At 39.2% G+C, this 16739-nt stretch overlaps 1 protein-coding gene across 1 annotated transcript in view; it reads left to right on the top strand.

Moving 5' to 3' along the window:
* Nucleotides 1-16739, top strand: part of LOC110959661 (voltage-dependent calcium channel subunit alpha-2/delta-4-like) — a 124711-nt gene that overhangs the window by 84438 nt on the left and 23534 nt on the right. The window contains exons 27-30 of the mRNA XM_051951590.1: nucleotides 4485-4546; nucleotides 9176-9190; nucleotides 9308-9352; nucleotides 9445-9507. Of these exons, the coding sequence (XP_051807550.1) occupies nucleotides 4485-4546; nucleotides 9176-9190; nucleotides 9308-9352; nucleotides 9445-9507 (185 nt within the window). The remainder of the gene's footprint in view (nucleotides 1-4484; nucleotides 4547-9175; nucleotides 9191-9307; nucleotides 9353-9444; nucleotides 9508-16739) is intronic.

The raw sequence follows: 16739 nt of genomic DNA, 5'->3' as shown, positions 1-16739 counted from the left end.
GCCGGCTTCTATTCACTCTCTGCTCACGTGACGAAAACACAGGCACATGGCAACCATGGCAACAGCTCGTCTGTGTTACGGCATGTCGTGAAAAGTGAAGATGAGGATATATGAGACAGATTGGGCTTATGGATCGGATCGAACGAGTTCTAATATAAAAGTCCGATGCTTGATCGAGTCATTTTGGCCTGGATCAAACTCGATATCGATCCAGCGGATTGGATCGAACCATCCCTAATAGAAACATTATACACCCATGGAAAGCTTAGATTCTCATGAATCTGCCGGTATAAACCACTTTCAGATGTGATTACCACAGCGGGTAATATAAACACATTTGTCCAACAAACAGCAAATAACGTAAACAGCACAACTCACCTTTGAAGGCTCATAACTAGTCACAGATGAAAATATTCCACAAAAAACGGCCATAATCCAACCTTGGACATCCAGACAAAACAAGCCAGTAAAATATTTTGTCCAAAACATGTCTTGAAATCAGTAAGCAATCCACAAATAGCTAGTTTTCGTGAATGTGCAACTCGCACTGCGCGTCCCATATTTGGGATAGGCTCCAGTAGAGTTCCTATGTCCTCTAAATTGTAAAAAAAATCATTATTATTGATAAGCAATCATCCTTTTTTACTTTTGAAAGATGACTAGAAAGCTTAGAATGTAAAAATCCAAATAAAACACATAGCACGCTAAGCGAGTACACACACAGTCATGGGTGCATTAGTGCGTGGCACAGTGAATGGAAACAAAATGGCGTCAAATCCCCAGTTGTCGCTACTCTGGTAATATAGGGACTCCAACCAGTGGTACGCGCACCACAGTTTGAGAATCGCGGCTCTACAGCATTATCAGTGGATAGACTAGCATACACACGTGGACAAAATTGTTGGTACCCCTCAGTTAAAGAAGGAAAAACCCACAATTCTCACTGAAATCACTTGAAACTCACAAAAGTAACAATAAATAAAAATTTATTGAAAATTAAATAATCAAAATCAGCCATCACTTTTGAATTGTTGACTAACATAATTATTTAAAAAAACAAACTAATGAAATAGGGCTGGACAAAAATGATGGTACCCATAACTTAATATTTTGTTGCACAACCTTTTGAGGCAATCACTGCAATTAAACGATTTCTGTATTTGTCAATGAGCGTTCTGCAGCTGTCAACAGGTATTTTGGCCCACTCCTCATGAGCAAACAGCTCCAGTTGTCTCAGGTTTGATGGGTGTCTTCTCCAAATGGCATGTTTCAGCTCCTTCCACATATGTTCAATGGGATTCAGATCTGGGCTCATAGAAGGCCACTTTAGAATAGTCCAACGCTTTTCTCTCAGCCATTCTTGGGTGTTTTTGGCTGTGTGTTTTGGATCGTTGTCCTGTTGGAAGACCCATGACCTGCGACTGAGACCAAGCTTTCTGACACTAGGCAGCACATTTCTCTCCAGAATGCCTTGATAGTCTTCAGATTTCATCGTACCTTGCACACTTTCAAGACACCCTGTGCCAGATGCAGCAAAGCAGCCCCAAAACATTACTGAGCCTCCTCCATGTTTCACCGTAGGGACAGTGTTCTTTTCTTCGTATGCTTGGTTTTTGAGTCTATGAACATAGAGTTGATGTGCCTTACCAAAAAGCTCCAGTTTGGTCTCATCTGTCCAAAGGACATTCTCCCAGAAGCTTTGTGGCTTGTCAACATGCATTTTTGCAAATTCCACTCTCGCTTTTTTATGAGTTTTTTTCAGCAGTGGTGTCCTACTTGGTCGTCTCCCATGAAGTCCACTTTGGCTCAAACAACGACGAATGGTGCGATCTGACACTGATGTACCTTGGCCTTGGAGTTCACCTTTAATTTCTTTGGAGGTTGCTCTGGGCTCTTTGGATACAATTCCAACGATCCGTCTCTTCAATTTGTCATCAATTTTCCTCTTGCGGCCACGTCCAGGGAGGTTGACTACTGTCCCGTGGGTCTTGAACTTCTGAATAATATGAGCCACTGTTGTCACAGGAACTTCAAGCTGTTTAGAGATGGTCTTATAGCCTTTACCTTTAAGATGTTTGTCTATAATTTTTTTCGGATGTCCTGGGACAATTCTCACCTTCGCTTTCTGTTGTCCATGTTCAGTGTAGTACACACCTTTTCACCAAACAGCAGGGTGACTACTTGTCTCCCTTTAAATAGGCAGACTGACTGATTATGAGTTTGGAAACACCTGTGATGTCAATTAAATGACACACCTGAGTTAATCATGTCACTCTGGTCAAATAGTTTTCAATCTTTTATAGAGGTACCATCATTTTTGTCCAGGCCTGTTTCATTAGTTTGTTTTTTTAAATAATTATGTTAATCAACAATTCAAAAGTAATGGCTGTTTTTGATTATTTAATTTTCAATAAATTTTTATTTATTGTTACTTTTGTGAGTTTCAAGTGATTTCAGTGAGAATTGTGGGTTTTTCCTTCTTTAACTGAGGGGTACCAACAATTTTGTCCACGTGTGTATTTTCCTTTGTTGACAATGAATTGAAAGTTCAAAGTTGATAGACCTTGAATTAATCTGAGCAAGAGAGATTGTAGTATTTACACTGACCAGCAACACATCATAACAGGGGCAAAAACAAGTAGCACAAAGTAAAACAGTTGGAAGTTATTAAGTCGGAGAGAGCCAGTGATGAGCTGCAGGTTAGTTATTGAAAGATACTACACGGAACAATGTCGAGCCAAATTACTGCCCTGGATCAAATGAAGGATTTTATTCACTCTTAAACAAGAGTTCCATTTATTCAGTTTATGGTAACACTGGTGGAAAGAAGACAATGCGTTATTTGCCAATAATAAAATTAGGAGGGATAAAGGGAAAAGGATAAGAAGTCTGTTTGAATGAAACCATGTTAATGAGGCAAACATAGATTCTCCACATAAACTAAACAGATACGAAACATTTTGCTGTTTTGTTTTTTGCTATACTGCAGAATCAGGGTAGAATCTGCAGTCACTAAAAGACTGAATAACAAGAACTGACCACAAAATTAAAGATTTTACAGCTGTGCTGCTTTTCCAATAATATCAGTACTCAAGCGGCTGTACATGTCACCTTGTATCACTCATCTGTGTGTGTGAGTGTGTGAGTGTGTGTGTGTTGGGGGGGGGGTGAGAGAGAGAGAGAGACAGAGAGAGAGAGAGACAGAGAGAGACTGTAGACTGACTACCTGTGTGAAGAAAAGTTTTCATTATTAGAAGTGACAAAAGCGGTCGCACGATACTATGTTGCTCTAAGGTGAAATGGCTCTCACTGGTCCTATAATGATAGGTTAGTAAGTGACATGGCTGAGGCAAGTCTGCCAGTTCTGACTTGATGTTGGTGTCTCAGCAGGCAGATTTCCGCTTTGCTTTTGTCATCTTGTAAGTTAGTGTACCCACCCAGAATGTGCTAATCAGATAGTAGCAACTAACCAAAATACAGTGCAACTCGGACTGAATTTTTGAAGCTCATTCAAATAATTGCTTTTCAAGGATGCAAAATAAAAATGTCAATTTACACTGTTGGTCAAAAGTTTTAGAATGCCCCAATTTTCCAATTTTTCCTTTGTCTGGCATTTACGGTTTATGAATGCCGTAAAATACCCATGATAAGCTTCTGTCCCCTGTAAAGTTAATTGGTTCTTGTTCAAATAACTTTGATTGATTTACTGGACAAGATCAACTTTAAAAGACTCATAAGAACAATATTTGTTGTTTGGGGAAAATGTTTTACATCGGTGTTTATTCTCAAGCTCACCAAATGTCTTTTGTCCTGATTGTCTTTTTCCTGCGTCCCATTCCTACTTGCCACATCTGTCAAGCTGTCCATTCTCACACAGCACATAATGCAATATATAGCAACTGACAATTTTACCTCTGGTGACTTGTCCAGTGTGTATGCAGCAGCGTAGATACTAAAAATATTTTAATAGTCACCACAATTTGACACCATATTTCAACTTTTTGTGTGCAAAGTTGCTAACAATGACAGGATTATTGTTGATCAGGGAAGGGGTTTACCAAATGGTCAGTTGGGTGGTAGTCAGTAAAATCTTTCACATTTCAGCAACACTGCAGCACAGATTTGACTTGACACAGAATGTCAGCAGAGTATCAACTGTTCACCATTCAGCTTACTCCTAAATGCTTGCTGCGTAGTACAGTCTGATACTAAAATAAATGAAGCTGCTACAGTATATTAGTGAGGGGCCTGTCATTACCCAGTCTGCAGGGAGCACACACACCATCAGGCTCATCAGTGTTTACATCCCTTCATTAGCGTCAGGACACGACAGAGGTGAACCCAGGGTCAAATTGATTTCCTGTCATCCTTCCTTCCTCCACAAACAAAGCAAGCTGTTCAACGCTGCCTCTGCAGAGTCCATCTTATCCTGCGTCTGTCTTAATGCCGCGTGTGTGTTTTGTGTGTGTGTTTTCTATTTTTAGCTATCGGGGTGCAGATGTCCTTGGATTTGCTGGAAAAGAGGTTCTGGGCCATTGCCAAGCAGGTGACCAGAGGACTCACTTTTACACACACAAATTAACTGATGTCATTTTTTAGACAATTCACTGACTTGTGTTTATTGTCCAGAGGCTGACAGTAACCTTAAAGTTACAGTTTGTTTTCATCAAGATGGCGGTCAGGATGCTTCCAGTTAGGAGAAGCAGAACTCAGCTCCTGTGTACCAATTTTCTGCTAGTTTTGTGCCAAATTCAGCTAACTGACTTCAAACAAACCTAATCTAAACCAAGAGAATTCTGACATTGAGTGGACATTTTTGCATCTCTGAATTTACAAATGTATTTCTAATATTTGATTGTTAAAGTTAAAAAAGAAAAGGTATCCTGGCAGAATACATACTATCAGAGAGGACGAGAAAATAAATTGCATGTAGCATCCTAGTTCATGACTAAACCTAATCCTGCTCTGTAGCTTGTTCTAACTATTTCATCTGAAACAGTGCTTTTGTGACATTTCTGACATTTGAGGAAACAGGAAAGCAGAGAGGCCAAAATACAGGAACCTATCACATTGCCTGTGCCACACCATCCAATTTAAAAACACCCTAGAGAGTACACACTGCATTATTTACAGTTGGAAATGAGTCTACAACTTAGCTACTAAACATGCAATTAGTCATTAAGTGTGTCAACAAATGTCCAAAGACAAAGAAGCAATCATTGCAGGGTGACTGTCCAGTTATAATCCTCTCATTACAGAGGTCACTTCTTCAATTTCCCTTCACATTTATTAGGAAACAGAAGCCATTAAGTGTAGGCATTAAGTCCCCTAGTCGTTTGATTAAGATTAAAGTGGCAGAATAGGGTCAATCACATTTGAAACTACTGGATTTTACCTAACATTTCTGACCTTCCACCACAGGTCTACATTTTTGCTGTTACTGCTGTGTGTTTTGTTTAAACGGCCTCCTGTCATTAGGAGATATGTGAAACACAAAATTTAGAGGTCATCAATCCAATTCCAAATTAGCATACAGGCTACATGTTAGCAATGGTTGTTAACATATTTGCTGTCCTGCTGACTGATGTTAGCACACTACGGTCTCAGTACTATCTAGGGAAAATAGCTGAATGTGATGAAGCCTAGTGTCCACAAACACCAAGTGGAACACCATTTGTTCATCCTTACAAAATAGATGGTGTTGTTAGCATAGTAACACAGTAAGTTCTTGTGGGGCTTGCTTGGTGCCTAGTTAATGTGTGACAACTAGTGGCAAATTATGCTTCTTTTGTGGTCTTTCAGTTTTGTCTTAACTGCTCATCATTCCATCTCAGGTCAGCAGCAATGATTTTATGGACGATTTTTACTTAAAGCTCTGCAAGGCTCTGTGAATCACAAATTCCAGCAACGACATTTTGCTCGTGTGCCTGAGCCCTGAGACTGATGAACATTGAAATGATCCTGAAAAGAGAAGAGCTATCCTAAAATGGCTACAGCATAGAGCAAAACCCCTTTTGATTTGGGCAACTGCATGAACTCTCCTCTGGCGCCACCCTCAGGCAGACTAACTATTCTAGTTTTCCTCACTGATGGTGAAGATCTAATTAAGCAAACCTGTCTTTCTGTATCAGCTGTCTAGCAGCTAACAGTTTTCTTATCTGCTCTTTAATAATCTGACACTGACAGCAGAATTTTGATCTTATTGCAACATTTATCCCCAAATGCAACATCAGGTCAACCAACTTGCACACACGCAGAAGTTCCAGGTCTTTGACCTTTTGAACATCTCCTACAGTTAAGCGAAGCAGAAGCAGAGCTGCAGCTGAATGCGTACAGAGGTCCTGTAGAGGTTGATGGAGTATGTAATGTTATTAATGGGAGCTGACAGCTGTGACAGGCTGGCTGGATTAATGTATTTACAAGGTTGCTTCAGTGTCGACATTAACTCATCTGACTTATGCAACACATTTAGATCCCTTTTCCATTGATTCACAGTTCGTGAGGTCAACACAATGTTATTTCCCAGCAGTGAAAACTACAATTCAGCGTGAAAACTAAGCGGCTTCTCTCAGTCTCAGAGGACTTTATATTTTGGGGTTCTTACCTTCAAAACAGGACCCGAAAATACATCCTGTCACATTCTTAGAACTGAAGAAACAGATTCTGCCAGGTGGGAACTGAAGCTGTCAGCATTTCTAATGTGCAGCCTGATGTAAATGAATATGTGGAAGCTAAAATACAAACACGCTGTATATACAGTGCCTTGCGAAAGTATTCGGCCCCCTTGAACTTTTCAAACTTTTCAAACATTTCAGGCTTCAAACATAAAGATATAAAATTTTAATTTTTTGTCAAGAATCAACAACAATTGGGACACAATCGTGAAGTGGAATGAAATTTATTGGATATTTTATACTTTTTTAACAAATAAAAAACTGAAAAGTGGGGTGTGCAATATTATTCGGCCCCTTTACTTTCAGTGCAGCAAACTCACTTAAGAAGTTCAGTGAGGATCTCTGAATGATCCAATGTTGTCCTAAATGACTGATGATGATAAATAGAATCCACCTGTGTGTAATCAAGTCTCCGTATAAATGCACCTGCTCTGTGATAGTCTCAGGGTTCTGTTTCCTTAGTCCCTACAGCCCCCGCCGGCGGGGGCTGTAGGGACTAAGAGGAGGTGCCTCAAAAACAGATCTCAGGGACTACAGAGAGCATCACGAAGACCAAGGAACACACCAGGCAGGTCCGAGATACTGTTGTGGAGAAGTTTAAAGCCGGATTTGGATCCAAAAAGATTTCCCAAGCTTTAAAAATGTCAAGGAGCACTGTGCAAGCAATCATATTGAAATGGAAGGAGTATCAGACCACTGCAAATCTACCAAGACCCGGTCATCCCTCTAAACTTTCACCTCGAACAAGGAGAAGACTGATCAGAGATGCAGCCAAGAGGCCCATGATCACTCTGGATGAACTGCAGAGATCTACAGCTGAGGTGGGAGAGTCTGTCCAAAGGACAACAATCAGTCGTACACTGCACAAATCTGGCCTTTATGGAAGAGTGGCAAGAAGAAAGCCATTTCTCAAAGATATCCATAAAAAGTCTCATTTGAAGTTTGCCACAAGCCACCTGGGAGACACACCAAACGTGGAAGAAGGTGCTCTGGTCAGATGAAAGCAAAATCGAACTTTATGGCCACAATGCAAAACGATATGTTTGGCGTAAAAGCAACACAGCTCATCACCCTGAACACACCATCCCCACTGTCAGACATGGTGGTGGCAGCCTCATGGTTTGGGCCTGCTTTTCTTCAGCAGGGACAGGGAAGATGGTTAAAATTGATGGGAAGATGAATGGAGCCAAATACAGGACCATTCTGGAAGAAAACCTGTTGGAGTCTGCAAAAGACCTGAGACTGGGACAGAGATTTATCTTCCAACAGGACAATGATCCAAAACATAAAGCCAAATCTACAATGGAATGGTTCACAAATAAACGTATCCAGGTGTTAGAATGGCCAAGTCAAAGTCCAGACCTGAATCCAATCAAGAATCTGTGGGCAGAGCTGAAGACTGCTGTTCACAAACGCTCTCCATCCAACCTCACTGAGCTCGAGCTGTTTTGCAAGGAAGAATGGGCAAGAATCTCAGTCTGTCGATGTGCAAAATTGATAGAGACATACCCCAAGCGACTTGCAGCTGTAATTGCAGCAAAAGGTGGCGCTACAAAGTATTAATGCAAGGGGGCCGAATAATATTGCACACCCCACTTTTCAGGTTTTTATTTGTTAAAAAAGTTTAAAATATCCAATAAATTTCGTTCCACTTCACGATTGTGTCCCAATTGTTGTTTATTCTTGACAAAAAATTACAATTTTATATCTTTATGTTTGAAGCCTGAAATGTGGCGAAAGGTTGAAAAGTTCAAGGGGGCCGAATACTTTCACAAGGCACTGTATGTAGATAATGTTTGTGACAATGTCAGCAAATTTGAAAGGATCTTTGAACCAGTTGCATGCCTTGTCTGTAAAGCAGCACAAAACCAATGTGACAATAAAGTCATCTGTACACAAAGACATGTTCTAAAGCTGCTCTTTTCTGTCACAAACAGGTTTACTTATGAAAGTCAGCCGATTTTAAGCACAAACACGTTGGAACTACACTACAGTTCAGACGTTTGGGCTTACCCAGACAATTTCATTTCAAATTTTCACTTTTCCATGAAAATTCACACTTTAATTCATGTGCTAACATAATTGCACAAGGCTTTTCTAATCATCAATTAGTCTTTCAACACCATTAGCATTAGAATACATGGTTGGTGGAAATGGGCCTCTGTACCCCTATGTAGATATTCCATTAGAAATCAGCTGTTTCCAACTTGAATAGTCATTTACCACATTAACAATGTCTGGACTGTTTTTCTGATTAATTTAATGTTATCTTCATTGAATCCAAATGCATTTCTTTAAAAAAACAAGGACATTTCTAAATGACCCTAAACTTTTAAACGGTAGTGTATATTTAAATTAACTGATACACAACAGTTTTAGTTTCTTCTGGAATCAGCCTACATGTAGCAACTGCTCAAAGGTTTGTATTTATAATTTGTTGTTCGGTAATTTATTATTACTGCTGTAGCTATGGCTCACTGTTTTCCATGTTGTTTTTGCAGCCCAGCGACACCGATGTAAGTAAACAACTAATTCTACGGCTTTATTCATATTTTTTTCTATTTTTCCTTATTTTTCATAAAGAAAATCAGTTTGACACATGCCTTTTAAATTCCTTTTTCCCTTTCTTTTAGTGTTCAGACATTGAAGGTGTGTGTCCTCTCAGCTGTGAGAGCATTGTAAGTACTCAGTCTGCTGTTTGCTACTCATCACCAGTCATCACCTCTTCATGTGGAAAAAGTCTTATTTCTTTCTGCTGCTCCTTGTTCAGGATCTGAGCTGTTACCTGGTCGACAACAATGGCTTCATTGTGCTGTCTAAAGAGAGGAATGAGGTAAGATCCCTTAGCTCCCATGTACAGGGGCTAGTTCCCACTCACGGGAATGCATCTATCCAAAAAAGGCCAAAAAAAAATAACTCTGACCTATTCAGGGATGTATTGATCTAATCTTAAATAATGGGATTGGAGCTGATCAATGCCTTCAAGGCCTTTTGTTGGCTTTATTAGACAGGTTAGTGGAGAGGCAGACAGAAAAGTAGACCTGCAGCAAAGGGCCATAAGCTGGAACTAAACCCAGACCCACTGAGGACTATAGCCCCTGTTCATGGACTGCCCGCTGGCTCAACCTGTTGAGCTACCTGGGCAATGAATTATTTTTTGATAAAGGCACATTATCCATCAATACTTGTTTACTTGGTAACACAAATTGATGGACAATTGTCCATCATGTTCAATTTGTATTTTTCAACACAAAAATGACTCTGTAATGTATGTGACTGGGATAAATGAACACTGGCACAGTCACTTACATCTTATCTCAGATTCATGAGTGCTGACCAGAGCTCATTGAACATCACATGAGACTTTGTCATGGTGGCCTTTTTACTTTTTACTAGCCAAACCTTACAATGCTCTTTGCTAGCTGGGGTTTACTACATTGCATGATCTACATATACAGCGGGCGGCAGGAATTGTCATGGTTACAGCGACACCATGCCGGCTGCTATATCTCACAATGGGATATCTTTAAGAAATCCGTGGATCCAGACTATACACCACATCACTGCCGAAATCTAATCAATTGGTCCTTGTGTAATTTCTGACTTTTTTAATAATTTGAAGAGACAATATATGATTACGCTATATATACATATATAAACAAAATACTGACTAATGAACACATATTATGTTTTCTGATATATTGATTATATTGTTACTCCATACATGATTTATATATGTAGTATGATTTTCTCTGATATATAACTTTTATCTATTATATATATATGTGAATGATGTTGATACTCCATCTATGATTTATATATATTCATTTTCTCTGATATATAACTTCTATCTATTGTTTTATATAAAAATATGTGTTCATTAGTCAGTATTTTGTTTATAATTGTATATATAGCGTAATCATATATTGTCTCTTCAAATTATTAAAATAATTGACTTTACTGCCATTATCTAACCTTGCCAGCAAGTTGATTTCTCGCGATATTTGTGAGTTCACAAATCTCTCAAGAAACCATCTTGCTTCGGTCCCGCCTTCACTTTTCGTACAGCACCAAGTTGGTTCGGGCCAATCACGCAGCAGTATTCGTGTGTGGGGCGGGATATCCGGGTGTGACGACAACACCAAGTGCCAGTAGATCAAAACAAACATGGCAACGGAGGACAACAATCGTGTAGATGCTGCTATTAAGTCAGTTTTAGCTGTATCTCCTATCGCTTCTTTGAAGGAAGAACAACGAGAGGCGCTTTGTGCATTTCTGGATGGTAAAGATGTTTGTGCTTTTTTACCTACGGGTTTTGGTAAGAGTTTAATCTACCAATTGGCTCCGCTCGTTGTGAAGAAGGCGGGGCATACTGTTGCATTGCCCAATCCTTGCCTCTTTCCTCCGAACGGATTTACATGGAGCGGTCCCAGATTGATATTGTGGAGTACTATCAAGTACTACACAATTATTAATCTGGCTGTTGCCAGGTTAGCCATTATCTGCTTCTCTAACATATATTAGTGTGTGTGTTTACAGTGTTTGCAAAATACCTGTCTACAGTCGAGCTTAAAATCAGAATATTCTATTACCTATTATTATTATTATCTATTATTCCTGCTATGAATATTAAAATACGCCGAACCATTTGTCCTGTATCATAGCTACATGTATGACGTTTGCAGCAAAAAAATAAAAATAAAAAACGCATGAAAATCAGTTTAATATTCAGAGTTAAGATGGATTAAATGCGCTGTCAAACAGCGCTGAGTGGAGCGGATGACCGGACCAAGATGGCGACCCCACCGCTCGTCAGCCGCAATAGGCAGTAGCGGTCGATGCGGCGTCTACTCTTTATCATGTCTATGCGTATTACCCTATCAAAGAGTAGATACTGAGCAAGACAATTATCCATAGTTTACCTTAGTACTCATGAGTACTTTTGACTCAAAGACAAGACGTGTCTTTCTTGGAGTGGAGCTTTAATATACAGGCTTACCACTCTTGAGTACAAAACGATGTGAAACTACAGGCGTTGCTTCTTCAGGAGTAAAACAAACAAAAAAAAGGCATGAAACGTGTGGGAATCGGAAGCTCCGTGTTGTCTCTCTGCATCAACTTTGAGCTCTCATATCCCAGGGGGAAACCCCAGCAGCACATCCGGTGGAGTGACACGTCAAAATAAGAGCGGTAATTTCACAATAAAACTCTATATTAAAATGCATTGAAACGCACCTGAAAGGCAGAACAATTTATTTTCCAAAGTTACAGGGAGCCACAACAGAGGGCTGAAAGAGCCGCATGCGGCTCCGGAGCCACGGGTTGCCGACCCCTGTTCTAAGTGAAGCCCTCCATTTAACAGCAGTCGTGATCACTTGGAGAAAAATACAGCTGGTTTCAAGTGTTTTTTAACCAACCTTTGTATGTACGCTGTAGTGCATCACTGCTACCTATATCATATCATCCATCAGCATTAGAATGATATTCCTTTTCCCAGGCAGCCAGTGGTTCTAGTACATCACAGTCAGTATTTTCATGGTTGTTGACATGAGCAAGGAGCATTTTTACATCTCTGTGAGCCAAGAGCGACAGAGTTCTGTACTGCATTTATTTTAGGTCAATCAAATCCAGGAAAGGATCAGGGGAATTTGGTCATTTTGGCTGAAAAAGTTGTTGTTAAGCAGCTTACACCAGAATTTCTAAGAGTGCTTGAAGGCACCAACAAGAAATTTGGTAGTAATTTCTCCTTGTATGCAATGGTAATGAAGCACTGAACAGTGAAAGCCAGCTATAGCTCTCTCTGTTTCTTGTATTAACAAAGAATCTCTGTCTGGAAGGAGAGACATTGAGACTGAAGGCAAGATTTGAGAAACAGAAGAAAAACTGGCTCCTTTGAGTCCAAGGTTAATTAAATGGAACCTCTTTGGCCTGCATGGTTTAACCTACATGGAGTCAAAAGGCTGAATTTTTTTACAACCATGATGATTTTAGGTATCAGAGTTGTGGATGTGCTTGTTCGTTTGTCAGACCTGTAGTATGAGGTAATTTTGTAGTTTCAGTGTGGCTCAATGGATCGTTTAATGTGCTCATAGACAACAGCTGGACAGCTCACAGGATTTGAGAACAGTTTAGGCATTAATCTGTGTGTGTGGTGCATTAACAGTGAACACAGCAGCTGCTGCACCTGCTTGCCTCATCTGACTGAGAGTGGAGCTTTAATATCAAGGACCATGGTAGATTTAACCCATGTAGGCTGAGGTCACATGCATATACAACTCTGCAGCATCTGAAAGAGTTTTTCAGTATATATCTTTAAAGTCTCTCAAGATGTTAACTTGACTTCACGTTTAGGTTTTGCACATGCACATGCTTAGGTTTTAGATTTTGAAATGCAGCCATGTGTCCTCACTTAGATTATAAAGTGCTCTGCAGACTTAACAAGAAAAAAGCTCTGTTCTCTCAAAGAGAGAAAATGAAAGAGAGAAGCAAGGATAGAAGGAGGGAGAGAGAGAGAAAGAGAAGAATAAGAGAGAGAGAAGACAGCAGGAAAGGGGGCCAGGCAAGGCCCTTGACCATAACCCGCATCACTGCCAAAATCACTTGGTCCTTGTGTCATTTCTGACCTTCTCTGAAAATTTCATCCAAATCCGTTGGTGTGTTTTTCAGTAATGTTGCTAACAGACAGACAGACGGTCAGACAGACAAATCAACGGCGATCGTTACATTAGGCAGAGTAATAACTTGGTTTATCTCAATAACCTGACACACATCTAGATAGCCATTGTGTGTTATCATTTTTATTCTGTTCATTTTTAGTTTTACAGTATCTAAAGGGCTCAGTTGTTTAACTGCTGTTAGTTCACCCTTTTTCCACTTTGAATTGGGAACTACATTTAATATGTGGTTTTCAGTAATGGCTTTTTTGGAAACATAAATGTCAGTCTTTGGAAGGAGTTATATGATGAGTCATATAGTCTCATGTTGGATGGATCATTTTAATAAAATAGCAGCAAGATGAAACATTCATTCATTATTGGTCTTACTAAAAATGTAATATTACACTATTACAAAACACTCAGCAAAATTCTGATTAATTAATCTGATTATTATTTTCTTCTTAGTCAACAGTAGAAATGTTGATCATTTTAAAATATAACTTATTCTGTCAAAGTTCTGACTAGCGTTTAAGTCCCATTTGACATATCATTCTTTGATGATGACTGCATTTAGGATAATTTTTACTTAAAAAGTAATGCATGTCACATTTAAACATGACTAACTGTATTTGAGAAATGAAAAATCTTGGTTTAGAATATCTCAATTTTAGAATTATTTCTCATGGAATTTGAGTTTTTATCACCATTGTTGTTGTTTCTCCAAAACTGGTTTTCATACATGGTTGAATGAACTTTGAAGTGATGGCATATGTGGTGGCATGTAGACCATGAGCCTGCTGTCCATCTGACAGCTGCTTGTTAACTGTGGATTAACTCCGGCTGTTAAGAGCCGTATTAGTGATGATAAATCCTGAGCCCACCATGTTACCATAAATATACACACTCAGCTGAGCAGCTATACCCAGTTCATTTCCTACATCTCCTGCTTGAGTGTTTCCTGCTATTTCGGTTGTCAGATCTGTGATGCTTGTTACAAAGCAGTCTCAGTGACCATAAGCAGGCTCTGCTGAGGTTGGATGAGGCTCTGTGACCGTAAGGCTGCAATGGGCAAATGGATTTCCAGTCGGAAGAAAGAAAGAAAGAAAGAAAGAAAGAAAGAAAGAAAGAAAGAAAGAAAGAAAGAAAGAAAGAAAGAAAGAAAGAAAGAAATGTAAAAATGCAATGCTTAAATGTTTTTGACCACTTTCATAAAAATAAGAAAACACAAATATTTTAGAAGTCTATTCAAAAACTTGTTTCAAACTAAAAATTCTATTGTTATTGGCAAATAACAAACTGGAACAACTAAATAATACACTGCCGTTCAAAAGTTTGGGGTCACTTAGAAATCTCCTTATTTTTTAAAGAAGTGCAGTTTTTTTCAAATCAAAATAACATTAAATTAATTTGGAATGCAGTCTAGATATCGTTAATGTGGTAAATGACTTATCTAGCTGGAAACGGCTGATTTTAAATGGAATATCTACATAGGGGTAAAGAGTCCCATTTCTAGCAACCGTCACTCCGTCACTCCAGTGTGATAGACACAGCTACATTGTGTTAGCTAATGGTGTTGAAAGGCTAATTGATGACCAGAAAAACCTTGTGCAATGATGTTAGCACATGAATAGTGAAAAGTATGAAATTGATAGGGTGAATCCAAACTTTTGAATGAGAGTTTATATTTGATTAATTATCAATTATCAAATTTATATTAAATTCCCTGTATTTAAAAAATCATGTATTGAATAAAATGTTGTTTAAAATTTTATTTCTTGAAAATATGTATTATTACTCCGCCAAGGAACACAGCAGAGTTATGTGACAATCGCCGTTGGTTTGTCTGTGTCTTCCTCCTTTTGACCCTGATAACAGCTTGCATTCTTGTGTACTTTTCCACAGTCTCTTTTGTTATTAAGTTCCAGATAGTTTCTAGCTGTTCTCGGAGACTTTCTTTGGATGAAACGTTTGTGCCATCTATTATTAAATTCAATAAATCCCAGATCTGTTCAGTACGATTCAAGTCTGGACTTTGACTTTGCCAGTTAATGAGTTCCAGAACTCCAGATGCCTTTTCCTTTGTGAAGTAGTCTCTGCACAGCTTTGAAGTATATTTGGGTCATTATCTTCGTCGTCTATGAACCCACAACCCATCGAGTTCAACCCAGAAGTGATACCATGATGCACTAAGATGTTGAGGTTGACCTTCTTATTTGTAATCAATTTTAACCAATGTGACCATGTTGTTTCCACAAACTGAACCCCATACGGTAATGGAATTTCCACCGTGTTTCACTGTGGGATCAGTCCATCTAGCATCAAAAAGTTCTCCAGGTTTTCTGAAGACATAAACACGACGATGCAGACCAAAGAGTTGAATCTTGGGCTCGTCTCTCCAGAATACCTTCTTCCAGTCATCTACAGTCCACTGTTTGAGCTCCCTGGCAAATTTTCGGCACTTTTGCTTGTTTGCAGGCCTCAATAATGGCTTCTTAGCATCTGTTCTTCCCTTTAAGCCTTGTTCCTTTGGTCGTCTGCTTTCTAAGATTCTGATCTAGAAGCATTAATCTCTGCCTGAAGATCAGCAGTGGTCTTCCTTCTGTCTGAAATACTTCAAATCTTGAGGTGCCAGACATCCACTTCAATTAGCTTTCATTTTTTTACCTCTTCCTTGGTGCATTTTGTAAGTACCAGTCCAAGTCATACTTGACCATACTGTGAGAACACACTTTCTCAGCGTGTTCCCTAGGGTTCACCATTTTGTTTGTATGTTTGTTTTGTTGTTTGTCATGACTCGAGGCCATAGTGTGCCAATATGACTCACATTGTCTGCTTCTGTTTCTTCAACACTGGGTTGACTTCTGCAGCATTTGTTTATTAGATATTGATTATCCAAAATCATGACAGCGTAGAATGTGGCCATTTATTATAGAATGTAAACACAAACAAGATGGCCTTGCGCTGAGCACAAGCATGTGTTATGCGTCTGTATATTATGTACGGATATCGAATCCTGTGACCGAAATAATGTAGGGAATTGATGGGACTTGGAAACACCCCCACAATTTAATCAATTGTTCCTTGTATCATTTTCGACAGATAAGTCCTGATAAATCACAGTCATGTCATCATCAGCAGGCAGCTAACATAGTGTTCACTAGTAGTCATAGTTGCAGTGACGGTATGCCTCTATCTTGCTATAATACAGAAATCTTTAGAAAATCAGTGGATCCAGACTGTAAGCTGCATCACTGCCAAAATCTAATCAATTAGTCCATCTGACATTTCTGACATTCCCTGAAAATTTCATCCAAATCCGTCAGTCCATTATTGAGAAATGTTCTAAACAGACAAGCAGACAGACAGACAGACAAACCAATGGCAGTCTTCACATAACTCCACCACGTTC

This window comes from Acanthochromis polyacanthus, chromosome 8, assembly GCF_021347895.1.
Source record: "Acanthochromis polyacanthus isolate Apoly-LR-REF ecotype Palm Island chromosome 8, KAUST_Apoly_ChrSc, whole genome shotgun sequence".
Classification (NCBI taxonomy): Eukaryota; Metazoa; Chordata; class Actinopteri; family Pomacentridae; genus Acanthochromis; species Acanthochromis polyacanthus.
Note: the sequence above shows the minus strand (reverse complement) of the source record. Positions and strands in the feature narration are given on the sequence as shown.